This window comes from Rhipicephalus microplus, unplaced genomic scaffold (assembly GCF_043290135.1).
Source record: "Rhipicephalus microplus isolate Deutch F79 unplaced genomic scaffold, USDA_Rmic scaffold_18, whole genome shotgun sequence".
NCBI classification, from domain to species: domain Eukaryota; kingdom Metazoa; phylum Arthropoda; class Arachnida; order Ixodida; family Ixodidae; genus Rhipicephalus; species Rhipicephalus microplus.
The window spans coordinates 4,072,568-4,093,621 of NW_027464591.1; the positions used below are offsets into that span (position 1 = coordinate 4,072,568).

Sequence of the window (21,054 nt, forward strand, 5' to 3'; positions counted from 1 at the left end):
TTATCGCAGACAGGTGGCAATTTACCAATTTATTTCAGTCAGCACTTTGGTAGATGCACAATACAATGCCGTCAATAGCAGCCTGAAATGTGTATCGCAAAGGAATTTTCACCTGTCTACACTGAATAATGTGTCAACTGGCCCAGTCTGTAAGAATTAGCTATGAGCTTAACCATTCAATTACCAAACACAATTACAGCATTTTCTAATCCATCAGGCAATGTGAAAGCCAACTGCCTGTCTTGCATGCTTCCCAGCCTCACTCACCATTGAACAACTTTGCAAAAAGCATTTTGACCATACATATCAATGCTCATCTAAAAAGAATAAGAAAGAAAGGATCACAGGTTCACAGGACTGTTACAGAACAGCAGCAATGTAAATGCAAATATTACTTCATCAAAACATAAAGGACAAGAACAAAAGAAATGCTTTAACAGTTGGCAAGTCCACAAATATAAATCGCTTAATTCACAGCTCAATTTCCAATCCTATGGTTACACAACACAATGCAGGAGTGGGAAATGCCCGACAGACTAACTTTCCACTACAAAATAAAAGCATAAATGACAAAAATAATAGAAAAATAATCATCAGAACACCAGTTCTTCAACAGCTAGATACAAAGACTACACTTGTACATCCAGATACCAGGTGTCAAACGGCTCAAAGGGCCATAACGGTGTCATAACGGTTATCCTGGCTGAAGTTGCCAGGATAATGCCAAAATAAGTTAATGTAAAAACAAACTGCATAAAATTGTAAAACGCAAGTTTGCTTTGAACAACACCTGATGCTGGCTAGTCGCCTATTTGTCATGAGTTTCATGAAGTGCATTCCTAAGGCTTGGTACGGAAGTTCATTCCAAATACAAGCAAAAATGCAGGAACACTGCACACAGTTAAAATGACACAACATGGCAGGCTCAATGTGAGCAAGCGTGGATGTACTCGTGAGATGGTGTTAAAAACACAGTATGAGTAAAATGTGACCCGAGCACCCAACTTTCAAAAATGGCGCAACACGCGTCTAGTGCAAGGATAATACAAGTCGTATGTGCTAAAGCTACTAAAGCTCCCATTTAAGTAAAAATATAAAATGCATACTTTTTGCCCTCAATGAATATAAAGCATGTAATGACCCGTACATTTAACTCTCAATGCGTCACATACTTCAAATAAAAACAGCACAAAAAGACAACCACCACTAACGGTTGAATGCAAAAACCAACTGCCACAAAGTATCGCTTTGGCTAAATTTATGAGTTTTTTACAAAAGAATACTAGTATAAATCACAGAAGTGATGCTTGGCAAGGCCACTGGTGTAATGATATTCCCATTAGCAGCATTTTTAGCCAGATGACTCATGTACCCAGTAGTATTAATGGAGGCATTCTGTGTGGTATCAGTCTAGACATCTCTAGACATTCTACTGATCAACGAAATTCCTTTGAACGAGTGGTCAACACACCACACAGCAGACGACATCATTCACGAGTGTCTCGATCTGAAAGACTCCATTTTTAGTTGCCCCTTAAACAATTCCAGGATTGCCGCTAGTTATTCAGGGTTTTCGTGTGCCTACCAAAAGACACAGCGAACTTTCCCACCTTTTCAAGAGTTCTAATTTTCTCGTGGACTTTTCGGTATATGTATATGCTACTTTGAATAAGACAGCACAGCAACTTTAAAGCAGTTGGCCTCTGATGCCTTATCGGTATTTAAGTTCAAAACTTTCAGGGTCATGCCATTGACTACTAGCCTGCCTTTCCTCAACAAGCCGATCGGTGTGCTATCTCCAAAGGTGATATCGACAAAGCTGATCGTCTCGGAATACAGTTACAGGCTTTGAACGGATAAGCACAGCAGAAAAAAAAAACTGCTCCATAATGTTCCATAGAATTATGAGAATGAAAGCGACAGAATTCGAAAGTGGAAAAAAATACAGCTACACACCACAGTCGTGATTGCCTACACTGCACTGAGTTCAAGGAATGGATGCACAACGAGGTAAATGCCACGAATGGTGAGTGCTTTCCTCCACTGCTCGAAGCACTGCTAGCTCTGGCTCTTTGTTTTTTTAGCGGCAAAGCTACTTAGGGTCGAGTCATGCCCGCCGTCCACCATGACGATGAACATGAAAAACAAGCGCATTCATAGTACCCACTATACACCATAACAATGACCGTAAAGCTCATGACAATGAAAAAAAATTAATTCCAGATCACACATTCTTTTTCTGCAATCATGGCGCAGCACATGTAAGGTACCCACTATACACCATGACGCTGACAAACAAGCGTGTTCCAGCCCACGCATTCTCTGTCTGCCACGGAGAAAAACAATCATGAAAGTGCTCTCACCTACAAAAGGCCCTCGCGGAATCGACCCTTATGACGGTCAATTAAACAGCATTGTGATACTGAACACACGTGTTGTCACTCATTTGCATATTCATGTGGGCAATGTGCAGGGGATTCACGGTCACCGGAATAATACACCGGAGCTTTGCCCACTCATCACCGTTCACTTCGTATTGATGCTGCAATTTTTTTCTTTGCACCCGAAATGAGTAGGCACTAAATTGGTACAGGTGAACAGCTTCTAACCTCCTCACAAAACATTTTGAACGTTGAGAAACTGTCCAAATAAGACAAAAATTTGTTCCAAGATAGTTACGTGTAGACTCATCCGTGCGAAAACACAAAAGTTGAATTAGCAGCAAAAATGCATACTATATACACAACACCTCAGTGGTTATGGCAAGCGAAGCGCTCACATAAAAACACTTCTTTTTTCAGTGTACTGAAATCTGTCAACTGAAAACTTCGCACCATATACAGAATGAGGCTTTAGAGATACATTGTCTATGTTCACATCACTGCCTACATTCAGGTTGTTCGCATCGAGCTCTTTCTGAAACACAGTACAAAAATAAGACACGCTTGCACATAACCTTAACACACATTCATTCAACAAGTGCTATCCTCAACGAGGTACTGACACAAAATTTCATGGCCAAGATAGCCTGAGGGATCGATTTACGTGAATTTGCATATATCATCTGCCAAATATTAACAGCGAATATAGCTTGGAAGGTATTTGAATTAATTTCGAAGTTTGCGTGAGCCATCGACTCCATCGGGCTAGCGACACCCTCAAAGGGGACCTTTGGGGACCCCCTACTTCCCTGACGTGACCACGCTGCGGCAAGTTATGACGAAGTCATAGCCTCTTTTTTTTTGTTTGTTTGTAGCGTTTGCTCCGGCAGGCTATTACTCGGCCGCTGCTCATGAATCCGTGGCCGCAGCGCACAAGATGAAGGTTTTGCGTTTGATGACGTTTCCGTCCCGTTTCCTGTCTGAAAAAGCTTCTTCATTGGAAGTGCGTTACAGTTCTATGTGCTGGCATGGTCGAGCGTTGCACCCACCAAGTGGTATAGCAGCACCTGGTGGCTTATCGTTTTTTGATACCGAATGTGACACTGGTCGGTCATAACGAGCCTGTAATTAATTCTCGCTCGCTGACAAAAACGATGTGTCGTGTTATGACTAACAGGTCCCCAGGAACACATTAGAGCGAAAAAATGCGGGGCAAAAATTTTTGTGTCAGTACCCCTTTAACCCTTTGAGACACTACGTACACAATTGTGTACACCAATCGTTTTTGTTATTTGCAACAAGTAGAGGCTAAGAAAGAGCAAGATATATCGTACATTAGGTGAATTGACCCTCCTGCATAATTGTCTTCTTTAAACTTCATTTTGCAGAGTACTGATACATATTATCACTTTTTTGAAGGCACTACCACATTTGACGAGTCGTGCGCCGTGCCGCTTCCTGCAAGCAATGTGACAAGCAGAAATTTTTCTTGCTCATGATTAACATAACCAAAAATGAATTTTCACTATATTTCTAGCCTGAGATTAGATTCTGTTTATGCCAAAAGTGAGCATCAATTACTTCTGGATAAATACATATTTAACTGCAACTTAATTACTCTAACACACATAGATTTAAAAATTATCTCAGTATTTTTGTTACAATAGAATATTAAGTGCCTTGAAGTAACATTGTAGTGATTTGACAAATTTACAGACAGTTCTTATGAGCTGGCATCTGAAAGGGCTAAAGGCACAAGCTTGGACTGCAAAAAAAACAGACGGCCAAAGTTAATCAATGCTCATCTCTAGAATGACCTGGTTTCTGGTATGCAGGCGATATATCTGAGGCTTTATGCGCAAGCTACTGGCAATGTTAGCCACATCACTGGCGAGCATTCTGCAGCTTGAAATCCCAGACACTTCTGAACTTTTCTTGAATACCGAAACATGCACTTGTTTATAGAAAAGTCTACAGAAAAAAAAGAAAAAAGAAAAGTTTATAGAAAAGTCATGTTACTTGAAGAGCTGTCAAAAATGCAGGGTGACAGAAGCAGACACACACAATGCTGAATAGTTTTTTAACAGAAACATCAATGTACATGACGAAGCAGCCATTAGCCTCTGACCTTTCCTTCTTCGAGAGGCGTCTTCTCAACTGGTTTTGATGCACATCAATGGCTTAACCTGCCAGCATTGTATGCATACTTCTTTCACATGCCCTATGTTTTGGTGTGTTTTATTCAAGTAACAAGCTTTTTTTATCTTTCTCACCGCTACCAAAATTTTCCGGCTACCTGTCGCAAGCATTAGCTCTCGGTATAGACCACCCCTGTACATTTGACCACTGCCTGCTTGAACCTTCTCAACTGTCTAACCAGATTTATCAATTGCTGCAAATAGCCGAGTACAATCTCAAGCGTATGCGAGCGCTAGCGATTATGCTGTAATCTGCCGGTACTCATATCCATCACGGTAGATCCACATATCCGATTCTTGGTGGCCAACAACCGTGCTCACCGCAGTCATTGAGCCTTCTCAATTTTCCACTTCTGGCCACATCTGGCTACCTGCAGGCTATTAGAGGACGTGAGAACGCACTTGTTTTTTTCTCATTGAGTTGCTCCGCCCACGGCACGTTGCACTTTTAGTGTACATTCATTTATCGCTGCTGGCTGATTCTGACGACGTCTGGGTTGTCAGAACCTGTCAGGACCACATAAACAACAACATTGTTACAAGGAGATGACAGAAAATGGGTGTATTTACAATATTTACAGTCACAGTAATGCGGGTAAAAACAACCGAGATGGCGAGAACGGGCACCACTTCAGTTGAGGACTGCCAGAGCAGTCCTTCACTTCTTCGTCCTTTAGGTAAGCGGCGCATAAAAATATAATAGTTACGTCCACAAACCACAGTATGATTATGAGGGATGACTCCTGGAGGGCTCCAGAAATTTCGACTACCTGGGGTTCTTTAACGTGCACCGAAATCTAAGTGCACGGGCCTCTGGCATTTCGTCTCCGTTAAAATGCAGCCGCCACAGCCGAAAATCAACCCCGCAACCTTCGAGCTGGTTGTCAAGCACCATGAGCACCAAGATAACTTTGTTCTGTAGGCACTTTCGGCCATTTCCTGGCTAGCAGATGCCCAGTTGCCGCCATCCTTTGAGGACTCAACGGATTTCAACACATACGCCTGTGGGCTCTATTTTTTACACCTATCATATCTTTGAAAGCCCATTCCACCGTGCGAGATGATGCCATTACGTGAGGCAGCAAACATTTGTAGCTTGGTTTTTATTAGCTCTCAAGCTGTCGCTTTCAAGGATGCAACAAGTTTTACAAGGTTTTGCGTCATGGTACAGGACAATTGCATCAGAGCAATTGTTGCACTGTGCAAAGGGTTGCATTGTTATTTATGCCTGTCTGCAGTGGAGTAGCTGGCTATGTGCCGTTACAAAAATGCCGGCAGTTCTGTTCACAGACGAGAATTTCGAAGTGCTGTTTGTACATTGTAGCGTACGTATTTGCATTCCCAAATACGATCGCTCGAGTGTCACTTCACCTTTCTTGGCAAACCTATACCAATGCAGAAAAACCAACTTCATGCCCTCATGCAGCATGAAGTTACGACTGTTGCCATCACACTGGTAGCACCTGTTCACGTTCATGCTAGCTGTTAGCATTCGCTTATGCAACCTTCAGGCAGCTTTGGTATGGCTTGGTGTGCCAGAACACGTGACAACATTGTTGCGTGTCACAACCAAAACCAGCTACAGTGGGATACAACTTTAAAAGTCTGCGGCACTTTCTTCTCAAAGGCATATGAATATAAGACTGCACTGATGGTCTCGCACTCTAAATACACGTTATGATCCATGAGACTCCACCTACCCTACTCATAAGCTGGACTATATTTTTTTTTTTAGTTGCAGAGGCAATGGGCAATGGCGCTTGGTCGTCTGAGGAGGACCTCTGCAGACTTAAGTTGTATACAACTATGGTTGCCAACTGGCTACCAGCGGGATGCCAAAACTGCAAAAGCAGAAGAGGCCGATTGTAAGTGCGAGTTTTTTGTTCTGCCGAGCACAAGTTTGCCCACCTTTACAAGTTTGGCTGCTACATTTCACACTGTCTCAACAACGCGACACTGTAGACCAAGATGAACGCAATCTCTGTGGGACGACTGACTGAACTCTAAAAATTGGATAAATATAAAGATTAAGCAGATCAAGAAAACAAATGCACGATGGTCTGTATGACGAGCAAGCACAACTGAAAGAGTGTCATGTATTAACTATGTAAATGTATGTACAGTCTCTTCGTTCCTTCAGTCGACAACACGAGAGCGCAGGTTGTAAGTGCGTTTGGGTGCTGCTCTGCTCTGTCGGTTCAGCTTCCGCTGGAGGCGGCGTGCCAGTTCCCAGTCTTCCTGGTAGGAGGCCATGGCGTCGTGACTGTGCTCACTTGTCTGTGTCTCCTGTTGCCGCACCTCCAGCAGGGTTGTCTGCACACTGCGCGAGTGCAGCCTGCTTACGCCACCACTCAAGGGCGTCATCGGTGCCGTGTTCCTTGTGGCATCTGCGGTAACAGTGCAGATTAAACAGGCTTTCAGTTAGATTTACAAAAGCTGAAAAACAAGAAATGGATCGAATACCCGGGTTTTAGAATCCGAAACCACGATATGACTCCGCAACATGTTTGAACTAATTCTGACAGCCTGACGTTTTTAAGTAAGCACCTAGCTCCAAGAACACGTGTTCTTTGTGTCCCTCCACCCCTCCCCAAACTTTAATTTTGCCCATATCAAAAACAGTCGCTGTGGTGAGAAATGAAATACCGAAAGCGTCCATGAAACACAGTTGGCACAGGCATGCAAACTATAGTTTAGTACAGCTCTTAGAATGGCAAAAAAAAAAATGCACCACCCAGATGATTGAAGTGCAGCAATACTTTTACTGCTCAACTGAACGAACAGACCCGCTCATGTCCTCAGCCAATACTCCGACGACGAGATATGACCGATCCTGGAAACAAAATTTTGTTGTTGAAACTCGATGCTAGTGCCCGCCCGTTACTTCATCTTTTGTCTCATTTTTTTTTTTTTTTCGTGCTATGCTACAAGACAATTTATAACTGGGGATATTACATATCACAAACAAAGTCCATTATATTTTCGGAATAAAGCAAAGGAGCAGACATACCACTCATGTTATGCCTTACGTAAGTAGACTTCCATGCAATGTTTCTTATAATTTGTCTTTAAATTTTTAGGGTATTTAATTTGAAGCATTTTTTTTGTCATGCATATTGTTGCAGGGGTACAGCATTTAGTATTGTTGCAGAAATAGCATTATATATGACAATCCTTTTCAATCGACAATCCCTTGCAAAAGCACATCAAATTTATCAAACATTTCTTATTTTAACGACGCCTGGAATTTTTTTTTTTTTTGTCGCTGTGGACAGCATAACGGGATGTACAGAAGTATTCACATTTAAAGCCGTACTGACACCATTTTTTCGTAGGTGTGTTTACACTGCCATAAGAATCTCCTGATTACGGAGACTGCTCTGAGCTTGTTTGCTGCTCAGCAAATGCTAGTAAGAGATTTTACCGTACTTCGATATAAGAGTAAATTTTCCCATCTCACCTATCAATATCGACACTATCTTGACGTCAAGCTACGGTACTGATTCTGGTAACCTTATTCAGCATTCTGAGTAGTTGTGACGACGTCAGGCACCAAAACATCTAAAATCGGCATTTGTGTGCCACCAATGGAGCCACAGGGCCAAGCAGCTGTGGAAACGTCACGATATTGTTACGTGAAGGAGACTGACTCAGAGGGGTAGTCACCGATGTATTTACAGACGGTTAGGCGAGCAGCGCCAGCCACACAGATTAGCTCGTGCCAGTCTATCTGCTTCGTCTTCTTCAGCTCCATGCACTGGCACGTAGCATGACCCCCGGCGGCGGAGGCACCGTCCCGGTGCTTTAAAGGTCGTTATCTGACGCATTATTGTAGGGCTTGATCCGCGAGACGTGTACGATGTCACTGGGCCGCATAGTAGATGATGATGGGCAGATGGGGCTGATCTCGTAGGTGACAGGTGTTACTTGACACAATATACGATAGGGTCCCGTGTAATGAGACAGAAGTTTTTCGGATAGGCCCAGCCGACGATGAGGGGACCAGAGTAAAACGAGGGTACCGGGAGCGAAATGTACGTCTCTATGTTCCGCATCGTACCGACGGCATTGGTTGGTTTGCGACGCCATCAGCCGAGCGCGAGCGAGCTGACGGGCATGATCGGCTCGCGCAATCGCGTCGCGGGCATACTCGCTGGTGGACGAGGTGTGAGCTGAGATGACTGTGTCCAGTGGTAAAGTCGGCTCTCTTCCGTACAATAAGTAGAACGACGAAAAGCCCGCTGTGTCGTGACGGGATGAATTATACGCGAAAGTTGCGTAGGGTAAGGCAAGGTCCCAGTCTCGGTGGTCGGGCGACACGTACATAGCGAGCATATTTGTTAAAGTGCGGTTAAATCGTTCCGTAAGGCCGTTTGTTTGAGGGTGGTAAGCGGTTGTCAGTGTGTGTTGCGTCGAACAAGAACGCAGAATGTCGGCGATGACTTGGGATAAAAATGTACGGCCACGGTCTGTGAGAAGCTGTCTCGGCGCACCGTGAATCAATATAACGTCCCGTAACAAGAAGTCAGCGACGTCGGTTGCACAGCTGGTCGGTAGAGCTCGCGTAATAGCGTAGCGTGTAGCGTAGTCTGTGATAACGGCTATCCATTTGTTTCCCAATGTTGATGTGGGAAAAGGACCAAGCAGGTCTAACCCAACACGGTAAAATGGTTCCGCGGGTATGTCAATTGGTTGAAGATGGCCAGCGGGTAGCAGCAATGGTGTCTTACGACGTTGGCATAGGTCACATGTGGCGACGTATCGGCGTACCGAACGAGCAAGGCCTGGCCAGAAAAAACGGCGCCGGACGCGCTCGTACGTGCGGGATACGCCAAGGTGTCCAGCCGTGGGAGCGTCGTGAAGTTCGGTGAGAACACAGCGGCGCAAATGCTTAGGCACAACAATGAGAAGGTCGGGTTCGTCTAGTCGGAAATTGCGACGGTATAGCACACCCTTTTGAATGACAAAGTAGCGGACGGAAGCATCATTTGTGGAGGATTGCATACGGCTGATGATGTCAAGCAGCTCTGGATCACGCTTCTGTTCTTCCCCAATATTAAGGAAGTCGGACACTGACAAGATAGAGTTCTCCGTGGGCTCGTCAGTGTCCTCAGGATCGTCGACAGGGTACCGGGAGAGGCAATCGGCATCACGGTGTAGGTGGCCAGATTTGTAGACCACCGAATAGGAAAACTCTTGCAGGCGCAAAGCCCAGCGACCAAGGCGGCCTGATGGATCTTTCAGAGAGTTCAGCCAGCAGAGTGCGTGGTGGTCGGTAACTACCGAAAATGGGCGTCCGTATAGATAAGGTCGAAATTTCGCTACCGCCCATACAAGAGCCAAGCACTCACGCTCTGTTATCGAATAGTTACGTTCAGGGGCGGATAGGAGGCGGCTGGCATATGCAATAACGCAATCATGGCCATGTTGTTTCTGAGCCAGCACTGCACCAATGCCATGCCCACTTGCATCTGTACGGATTTTCGTAGGGGCAGCAGGGTTGAAGTGTGCCAGAATCGGAGGGGTAGTGAGAAGAGCGACGAGAGTCGAGAACGCAGAAGCCTCTTCGGAGCCCCATGAAAACGGGACTTCTTTCTTGAGGAGCTGCGTAAGCGGCCTCGCTATGTGCGCAAAATTTTTCACGAAGCGTCGGAAGTAGGAGCATAGACCGATAAAGCTGCGTACATCCTTCGCAGATCGTGGTACAGGAAAGTTTTTGACGGCGCTGATTTTTGCCGGGTCTGGTTGTACACCGTTGGCGTCTACTAAATGGCCAAGCACTGTGATTTGATGGCGTCCAAAGTGACATTTGGACGAGTTGAGCTGTAGGCCAGCGCGACGGAAGATTCCCAGGATGGCTGAGAGGCGCTCTATGTGAGTTTCAAACGTTGGTGAAAAGACGATGACGTCGTCCAAGTAGCACAAACATGTGGACCATTTGAATCCTCTGAGCAGGGAGTCCATCATTCGTTCGAAGGTGGCTGGAGCGTTACAAAGGCCGAAGGGCATGACCTTGAACTGATATAGGCCATCGGGGGTGATGAATGCCGTCTTTTCACGGTCCATTTCATCTACCTCTATCTGCCAGTAGCCGGAACGAAGGTCTATGGAGGAAAAATAGTGGGACCCATAGAGGCAATCAAGCGCATCATCTATTCGTGGCAGAGGGTAGACGTCTTTTTTGGTAATTTTGTTTAGGTGTCGATAATCCACACAGAAACGCCATGCACCGTCTTTCTTGCGGACTAGCACTACAGGAGAAGCCCAAGGACTGCAAGATGGCTCAATGATGTCCTTGGCGAGCATTTTGTCGACCTCACTTTGGATGATGTGACGCTCGGCCGCCGACACCCGATATGGGCGCCTATGAATAGGATGCTCATTACCAGTGTTTATGCGGTGGCTCATACCGGTAGCTTTCCCCAACGGACGGCCGCTGATGTCAAATACGTCGATGTAGGACAGCAGAACCCGGTGGAGCTCATCAGTCTGCTGCGGTGTTAAGTTGGAAGCGATCATCGAAGTAATAGCGCTGTCGGAGCAAGTGGCAGACTGATGTTGAGCGTGGGGTTCAGAAGGGGCGGCCATCGCGAAAACATCTACCGCATTGTCTTCCAAGGTGCAGAGCAACGCTAAAGACATCCCTTGCGGCAAAACTTGAGGTGTCAAGCTAAAGTTGACAACTGGGAGGCACGTAGAATTTCCTGCGACGGACAGAATGGTGTGCGGTAATGTAATGCCACGGCTTATGAGAACATCGGTGATAATATCTAGCACAAAGAAGCTTATACTGTGTTGTGATGCCAGAGTACAGAAGTGATTGAAACTAGCTTTCAGAAACAACACATTGTGATTACTTGCTCACGACGCACTCACACTTAACAGTACATTATTTAGGCTCTTAAGGGCTTGCATTTTCACATGACGCCCCCCCCCCCCCCCCCCCAAAAAAAGGCTCCTAAAAATTTCCGTGTTTGTATTTATTTAACCCTTTCACTACCATTAAAAGAGAGCGGTCATCATGAGATTTCATAACAATATGGTCGATGATGACTATACTTGTCATCAGTGTTTCTAGACACTAGATGACCACACTTGTCCATGTTGGGCCATTTGTGTCTGGGTTTTCATTTTATTGCCCTTTCTCGTATTGCCACACAGTGAAGCCACTCTCACACTATATACCGTGAAACGCTGAGCAAGCGCCCCCTCTTTTTTTTCGAGAGATCTGAAATAAGAGCCAATTAAGCGCCAGGGACCGGTCCAGGACTGGTTAGATTATCCGGGACTGGTTAGAAAATCTGGTTAGAAAATCTGGTTAGATTATCCTTCGCTGTAGCAAGGGGAGGGGGGGCACTTGCTCGGCATTTTACGGTATATTTGCACAATTGGTGAAATAAAAAAACTTCACTGAATTGCAAGCATGGTATTGTTTCATTGAGAAAATAAAAAAGCTCTGCAAATTGAGTGAAGAAAATTTTTGGCAATTTCGGCACAATTTTTCTTCTTTTCTTACGGTAGCAATACAAGCAAAACAACCAATAAAAGGTATTTGTGAAAGTACATCTATTTTTGCAGTTTGCAGCGAATATCACCGAGAAGTCAGAAAAATATTTCAGAAAGCACTATTTAAAGCAAGACAGCTGTGGTTCCAGAATACAGTCGATCCCGGGTTTATCAAACACGGATATATAAAATCATTGGCTATATCGAACAGTTGAGAAATCCCCTAGAATTCCCCATGCAAAAGTATGCGACCGTATATCCCTATATCGAACTCCCGCACAGCGGGACATCTGCTATATGAAACGCTGTGCCGAAGCCCAGAAAGTGCATTTTTCATAGCAAATAATGATCAATTTTCAGCCACTTTCTAACAAGTTCCGATCCCTATTCGCATGAAGTTGATGAAAAAGCGGTGTTATTTAATCGTGCTAATCTGGTTTAATGCACAGCGCTTGCGAGTGCACTGGTATGTTTGATGCACGACCTGCATGTCTTAACATGCGGGCATAGTTTTTTTCAAAAGACCGATTGCTGAGGACACCAAAATTAGAATGTAAAATGGCTCGGCGATCTCGTTCCAATGTTCACATTCCCTTCATTGCTTGTTAGTGCACAATGGCATGCGAGCCAGAAAAGCATGGCCTTTGAAATGTGCAACATCATGACGTATTTCCTGTGTTTTCGGTTTTAAGACACGTGTCTTGGAGGCTAAGCTTTTTCTAGCTTTTCCTGTCAAAGCAGCTGAAAGCAGCGGCTGCCACCTACAAAGCCACAAATCACATCGATATTGTCAACACGTTGACGGTGAGAACTCGGCGTTGTCTTATGCACCTTGTGTGGACTTGTGTACTTCTCGCCTTGCTTCTGATAAATCCTCATTCTGAACTTGAACAGAACGCTGACCCGCTCGAAGTGATAAAAATTATGACTGGTGCTTCCCAGTCCCGATTCCCAGTCCCGATTTCACCGCAAATCTGCGAAAACAGTGGCTTCTAGGAACCCAGGGCAATGCAGTGTAGCGATACTGATGAGTGACAGATGAAGCACCCAAGTCAGGCTTCTGCCAGGGATTAAGAAAAAATTGGTCTTTTGACAAAGAAGTCCTCAAACACTTTTTAAGCACCTATCTTTTATTTGTAGTTTGTGTAGGCCAATAGCTAGGGATAATTTTAGCTTAGGTTTAAATTCCGATATCAAATGCTCTAGAATTTTAAATAGCAATACAGTCACTACATCGCTGCCGACCACATTAGCATGTAGAGGCACTTGCCAGGACTTTGCAGGCAGAAATGACACCGGATGGTTGCCGCCATGTTGTCACGGGGTCGTGACGTGGCCGAAGGCAGCAGACTAGACTTTCAGATCAAACGGTTTTTTGTTTTTTTTTTGCCTGAACTTGCCGCCAGTAAACGAAGAATTACAGTAACACACTGACACTGATAGCGGCGAACAGAGCGTCGGCCGTCGATCAACTGGCAAGCGGCCAAGCGCGTCACTATTTACACATGTGCCGTCAAATATTCCCGCCTTATCACTGGTCTTCGCGCAAGCTCTGAAATAATCTGGCGTATTCACGTCCTGCGCGCAATCTTAACAGAATGATCTACAATAATTGTGAGCGTTCTAGAACAATGAGGCACAGTTTGAGCTGAGCATTTCAGACAGGCTGTGTGGGCAAAAAACAAATGAAATCTAAGTGTAATAAATGCGCGTGGAAATATGATTGGATAAATGTACGGTGTCAATTTTTATGAAAGGGAACATGCGAGCATGTGGCCTGCACGCTTCGACAGCAGCCTGTAGCGCGTTCTAGAGGGCGCAACCACAGCCTTTTTTCGCATCATCTAGCGTCAAGCAAGAGAACCAGTCATCAGTAGTCATGACCAAACAAAAGCAGCCACAAGTGCACGCGTCGCTCCTTTAATCCGGCTGTGTGGCGATACAGAACCGGTGGTAAGATTGCGACCCCCTCCCCCTTCAAGGCGATTTCGCAAGAAGCCAGCCTCTTGCGTAATCACCTTGTAAAGGGAGGGGGTTGCAGTTTTGCCAACGGTTCCATATCAGCAATGACTAGTTGTCTTGTTCGCACTAGATGACGCGAGAAGAGGCTGCAGTTGCTCTGGCTGGCGCTACAACGCGCTGCAGGCAGCCGCTGGAGCGTGCAGGCCACGGGTTCACGTGTTCCCTTGCATAAAAACTGGCAATGTACACTAGGATTAAAACTGAGGTTACTAATCTGTTTCATTATTTTCTCTGTGCTTTATTTCATCAAACTACGAGCAGATGCGGCCGCAACAAAAATATTACCGCGACTACAAAGCACGACAGAGACCCTGGCCACCATTTTGCCACTAGATTATTGTCTTGCGCAAGTCGGATGTGAATATGAAAGACCTCTCCTTTTTTCTTCCCTCTTGCTTCTGGGAGTTCACGAGCTGCCTTTTTCCGCACGTGCACTATCAAAGGGGTGCAGTGCACGATTGCTGTTCGTTGGGTGGCTCACCGATCAACGCCCGAAGGGTCAACAGTACTTCACTGCCCTGGTCCTTCCAAAAGTTCCTTTCTCAGAATAAGATGAAGGAGCGACTCGGAATGTTGTTAAGAACAGCAGAAAATACCTCGCTTTGAAACAGTAGTGCCCGCTCGCATTCTGGGAACTCAAGCGTCACGCACCACGTTTGTTACTGGGGCAACGAGGTTAACCTTATGTTGGAAAGAACAAGCAACAATGGTGTGCGAGCTTACTCCACATGGGCCCTCCCAGCTCACTTCATTGGGGAAGCCATACAATGTCATTGGAAGAGTGAGATTTAAAGTGACTGTGCGAAAATCAAGTTGAAGGTAGGCTTTTTTTTTTTTTGCATGTTGAACTTCCTAAATCGAATACCTTAAGACTGCATGCCGTTATCACTGCCGTTCTTCCTGCAGCAGTCTGTATGTCAGTTTACACAACCCACGAATAAAAAATGGATAGTTAAATTGTGCTGGAGAGCCGCTTCAATGTGCGGCTGTGGAAAAGACGTGCTTCACTTTTCACTACACCACATCGGTGACACGTGGGCAGCACATTGCACGCTCCTCACAATATTAGCGCATCATAATTTATCCATTTTTTCTGGGAATATAAATAAATTGATAAAGATCAGCCTGATGCAATTCGTGATGTATGCAAACTTCTGAGTGGCTGTTGCCCCAGCAATACGTGCACTTGAACTGCTGGTGGAGTTCCTGCCTGCAATGCCTGCTTCGAAAACTCAGATTGAAAACTTCAATGACGTTTTCCAGCCAAAACACACTGCAAATTTCATCACATTTTCTTTTATTAGATTCTTTACTTTAACAATACGAACGGGCAAATGTTTGCATCATGACACACCAATGCGGCAAAAAGCAAGTGGTACTGCCTGCATATCACTACTGCGTTGCAGTGAAGCATATTTTCTTTTTTTTTTTTTTTTGCAGAAGCTAATTTTAGCTGAACATGACTTTTTTTTTTTTTTTGCTAGCAGCAGCGGTACCCACTGTTGCCCCATGTTTAAGGCGAAATTGGGCCCAGGTATTGGGGGAAAGATAACCCTTGGTGTTGCAAACTAGCCGGCATTGCAAACGACCTCTTCAAATTATATTTTAAACTCAAAGTTTTTTGCATTCCACTTTTTGTATTTTTTGATCATTTGAAAACACACTTAAATCAATTAAGTTTTGAAATTACAGAAACTTTAATTTAACGAGGTTTTACTGTAATGAATAAAGTCGACGAGAGGACGATTGCCGCCATAGCCTAGTTGTCAAACATCGAGTGGATTATCTGAAGGTTGCAGATTCGGTCCCTGCTTGCCGTAAGTTGTCTTTTCGTCCACGTTACTTCCTTCACATCTATATGACAGTTACCAAAACAGAATTAAAGCTGCACGTATACCATCCCAAAAGCTTCCTTGGCTTTATTACCAGTTGGTTTTCAATAAAACTGTGTCAACGAGCCCTCAAAATATCCTTATTGGGTGTTCGTATTGTTCCCCTTGCTCGGAAAACCAGCCATTGAAAGAGCTCAGAGTCGCACCAAGCGTACCTTGAGGCCTGTCCTCCGGAGGTATGAAAGAAGATGCACTGTCATTGTCGTCGTCCTCCGGCACGAGCAAAGAACGAACAAGCGGGAAGGCAGCGAGCACGGACGGCGTGTCCCCAAACACGCCCCAGAGGCAGGCAAGCCGCTGGTCCCGTCGCATCTGCCGCCGCTGTTTCTCCAGGGCCCGTTCTTCCTCCGAAGCCAAGTGCTGGGCCAGGGCTTCACCCTCCTGAGCTTCGAGCTCGCGCTCTCGGCGCCACTCGGCCTCTGCACGCTGACGCTGTTCCTCGTACTCACGCCTGATCTCACCCGGCATGCACAGCGGTCTCAGCACAATCCGCTGAGGGGTTCCTGCATTGTTTCACTCGTTCATCTCTCCAACCCTATACCTCCCATAGATGACACACTTCGTACGTACACACATTTCGCATGAACATGCTAGCAGAGGAAATAAAAAGCATGACCTTTATGGCCTAGTAAGTGATATACCTCAAATGTGTGCCAGGATATTAGCTTTCCATATGTTTTTTTTTTTCCTTTCTTCTTTTCAATAGCAACTAATTGCTCTTATCTATGCCTTAGCTGAAACTGTAAATACAGATCTGCAAACGTGGCTACTGTGGATTTGCTCTGATGATTTCAAGATATGCTCGTCTTGACAGATAATCATAGTGCATCCATTCTGTGGTATATTAGTAACATAAAGCGAAAACCTGGAACGCGTCTACGTTGTGCCAGTCTCATCGCGACATGTCAATTTCCTTCTCCAAGGACAGTCTGGGCGAGCCAATGCAAAAAGTGATGTACAGTAACACTACACTGTTTCCCCACTAGCGTTTGTACATATTTCCTTCCAGTTTACATTGCGCTGCTTCTACTACGTCGTTTGTATATTTGCCTTCAGTGCTGTCAACTCGCCCACCTGTAACAGCTCAGAAAGGCTCACAGTATTGAATGTAAATAAATCAATCTAACACTTCTCTTTTTTTTACACATAATGGTTTGATACAATAACATTTCCTACATCAACACTGCAAGCTTTTGAAGTACACCTTCAAAATAATTAAGTAAAGGACACCTTAATTATTTTCTACATACTCTAATAAACAACATTGTTTAGAATAAATGTTACATGTACTTATTAATCTGATTGTGTGAACAGATGAACTCTGGCATTTCTTGCACATTGATATTTGTAGATTGCTGTTAGGCGACTTGCTTTCATTTCGTCTGCAAGTAGCAAACAATATTACCTTGATAATAGAGCAAGCAGGGCTGTAGCGTGTGAAAATGCACAACTAAAGTAGCAATGCCGTACAAGCCTTGTCAAAATTTATGCAAAAGATAAAAGCACAGCTAAGTAAAATAAAGTATACAATGGTGACAAATGCACTGATGAGACCTTAGAATACATTGCTTGCAATGACCATACTGAAGGCAGCAAGTTGTAGTAGCAACACTGTGGGAATAAAGTCAAGTGACTCTTCTGACACAAACTCTTCTACCTTGACAATAACAAAGCAGAAGTTATCCACAGCAATGATAAACTTCACTGACAGAGCCACCACGTTAAAGCACCAGTACATTGTCTAAAATGTCTAATGGATATCTGTGACATCACATAAACCATCAATAAGACTTTTTAATGTACAGCCTTCTAAAAGCAACATGATTTACTATCCATTGCCTTACTGTATTGAATGTAAACACATTAAAATTGATTTCAGTCACGCTAGTCCTTGCGGAAACTGTACCTGCCAGCAAAGGGTTCGACTCGAAAACAAAAACAACATGCTCATTCTTGCAAGGAGAGAATCATGACCATGTGGTTCAGATAAAAAAATTTTTAAACCCTATACTAAAGTGTAGAGTGTGTACCAAGTAACATATACGACAAGCTGATGTGTATGTTGGTCAAGCAATTCTACTTCCAGAATTTGTTTTGTATTAAACAAAAAGCAGGTATGAGATTAACAGACAAGGACAGTAGCAAGAAATGGGGACACAAAGGAACAAAAACCAGGAAGCACCACAATGTATCGCCTATTTCCTCGTCATCTTACTCCATTCTTGCCAGTCGGTTTTCTTCCCTTCAAAAACTGACATGTTTTATTTGTGACAGGACCACATATACAACTCTACACTATCTTTATGATATCTTTACGATAAGCTTGCGAGCAACCTTATGCCGAATCCCAAATCAGCTTCAGCTCTAATGATAATTACTAACAATTTATCTCAAAGACTAGCCTGATTTCTCGTGAGCTTTAATATCGCAGGCTCTTCACCTTGATTCACATCTCGCGCAGCAGATAGTGAAACGCCTGGGTGTAATTGAATGTACTACATTTAAGCTACTAGCAGTGATGAAAGCGACATTTTGCCTTTTGGAGCAGATTCTGGAGCAGAAAAAATGGTGCTTTAAAGCAGGCTCAAGTGTCTTTGGAGCAGAAAAATATGCTATAGCTTAGGGTTGCTATTGGTGTTATCGGAGCAGATGCATGTTCCTTACTACTCCTTAAGTCTAAAACATCACTTAAGCCTTTAATAAATTATATTTATTATTAAACATGCTGTATGCCAGTATGCAGCTAGTATACAAGCAGTATAGTTGGCGTAAATCATGGGCGGGGAAAAGGGGGGTGAAGAGAGTTCGGACTTTTTTGGTGTTCAGGCTGGAGAGGACAGTCCTTGCAAGTGTCCCACTTCAGATTTAGCTTTAGCACATAATATAATTGAGTTAACAATTGAGTATAGTGCAATCAACTTTTTAAGAGACTGTTCATTTTTTACTGCATACCTGTGTTGAATGCCCCTCAGCTGTGTGAACTATGGAAATTGAAAAAAGGTGAAAAAAAGAGACTGCATAGAACAATGCGATTGCTTGAGCTCGGACCCCATGCTCATTTTTTTTTAATTTTTGGAAGCATTATTTAATTCTCATATAAATATAAATACAGCCTATGTTAAAAATATGAATTGGACACCATGGCCTGATATGTGTCACCCCTTGAGATTATTCCGGGTTTACACCACTGAGTAGCACACTAGGCTGACAGTGTGTATACAGCTTGCTTTCGGTTTCACTTATGCTCCCAGGATGGTCCCATAGTTCAACTTCATTTTTTTTTTTTATTTTGCCAATACCCTTTCAGAGCAGGTTTGGAGCAGTTACTAGCAAATATTGCACTTTGGAGCAGTGTGGAGCAGCACTTCCATCACTGTATTAGTGAGTTTTCGAATGGAGGCCCCAAAGCCCTTTGCATATGGACTCTTTGAGTAAAGCAGGAGCGATGAGTTTTCAAATAGGGTCTGCAGTGCTTTGGACACTCCCCCTATTCTATGTCACTCTAGTCTTGGCCGAGAGCCGTCACTTCAGTAGGTACCGTCACGTTTATGTGACCTAAAACTTTTGACCTAAGCTATGGGGCTCCAGCTAAATTCGAGAAATTGCGTCCCCAACCCAAAACCCAAATGCGGTTTGAGTTTTGTGCGTGCGCACTGGTCTTGAGGCTATTTCTTTGGGGCCCCAAACTATTCGAAAACTACCGATCAAGAGTCTGTTTGCAAATACCAGAGTCCTTCAATGCTTTGAAGGACTCTGCTAATACCTTCCCTCACAAGCCTGTCAACAATCCATGTTTTTTTTTTTTTCTTTCCACTACACTCAAAACGTTTTGCACAGCAGTATTCGGCGCTTCCTGTCTGCTAGTGGCTTCAAATTTCTCTCCACAAGCACGGCACGTATCAAACGTGTAATGATCGTTGTCTCTGGCTCAGCGCCAATTCGGATACACACGTTACAACTTGCCCAGGAGCGAACAAGCGTGGTTGTTATATTACTGCTCCTAACTGCGCTTTTTGAATGGAGCATTTCACATTTTAAAGGATGAAACGGCTATTCCAACAACGACTGCTTATATTGCGTTTGCTTTTGGAAACACAGCGCGGCTTCAGCACAACTTGCTGAGTTCCAACCGCTACAACGTACACATCGGTTGGGCACGATCGTGATCGAGCCCAAATGTGATCGAGTTTTTCGGTTGTGCAAGATGTGGGGACCTCGGCCGAGGCATTCGATCACGGTCGGCAGTGCCATACGACACACGGGATGCCGCGCGCGACCATTTCCTCAGTACAGCCGTGCCTAGCAGTTGGTGTCGTGCGGACGGTGAGAGAAATTGTGCGCTAACCTGCTCGACTGTCTTCTCCGCTCAGTCTCCTTGCGACCTGCTTCGGAAAGCGGGTCTTGATGAGCTGCCAGCGTGCCCGGTTGACCAGGGTTCCCTCGCGGGCTGCTTTGCGCGCCCACGACGCGATGCGCATGCGACACATGGGGCACTCCTTGTTGGCCATGAGCACGGTGCTCGTGAAGCAGGATTTGCACACCTCGTGCGCGCACGGCATCGTCACGGGTTCGATCACCATGCTCAGACACACGGGGCACGTAACGTCCGATTCGTTCAAGGATTCGTCGCTGCTGCTGCCTTTGCGGCTATCCGGCGAAGACGACGACAGCCGCTTACGTCGCGGCGCCATTCGGCCGGCAGTGTGTCGCAGTTCCGTCGGTTCCGTGCAAGCTACCGTTATATTTGACCCAGACCCTTGTCAACGCCGACAGAACACTCGGCTATCCCGGCTGCATCATCCCAACGCGCTTCGTCAATTCACAGAACACCTATACACTCTGGTCAATGCTTCACGTACAGTTCGAATACAAAACGCGCCCGGACGCGCCTATTTCCGTTACTTGCGCGCGTTTTTCTGTTCCCCGAGCCGTGACGCGCCAGTCGGCACAAAAAAAGGTTCCGTGGTGCTGTTTCCTACTTAAGTAGCATTGATTGTATCGTGAAAGCGTGGTATATTTTTTGAGCACTCCAAATTTTTCATCACTTGTATTTTT

General features: G+C 44.8%; 1 protein-coding gene across 1 annotated transcript; it reads right to left on the minus strand.

Moving 5' to 3' along the window:
• On the minus strand, positions 1-20,901 carry LOC142785094 (uncharacterized). The gene is made up of 3 exons (XM_075883505.1): positions 20,345-20,901; positions 16,155-16,502; positions 1-6,966 (listed from the first exon to the last, which is right to left on the minus strand). The coding sequence occupies exons 1-3, from the start codon at positions 20,688-20,690 to the stop codon at positions 6,716-6,718; spliced, it is 945 nt and encodes a 314-aa protein (XP_075739620.1). The 5' UTR covers positions 20,691-20,901; the 3' UTR covers positions 1-6,715.
• Positions 20,902-21,054: the final 153 nt, after the last annotated feature.

Coding starts and splice junctions, on each gene's coding strand:
- LOC142785094 (XM_075883505.1), bottom strand. CDS start 20,690: ATGGCGCCGCGACGTAAGCGGCTGTCGTCGTCTTCGCCGGATAGCCGC. Junction 16,503..20,344: donor CGGAGAAGACAGTCGAGCAG/GTTAGCGCACAA, acceptor GAAACAATGCAG/GAACCCCTCAGCGGATTGTG. Junction 6,967..16,154: donor TCCGGAGGACAGGCCTCAAG/GTACGCTTGGTG, acceptor CTGTTACCGCAG/ATGCCACAAGGAACACGGCA.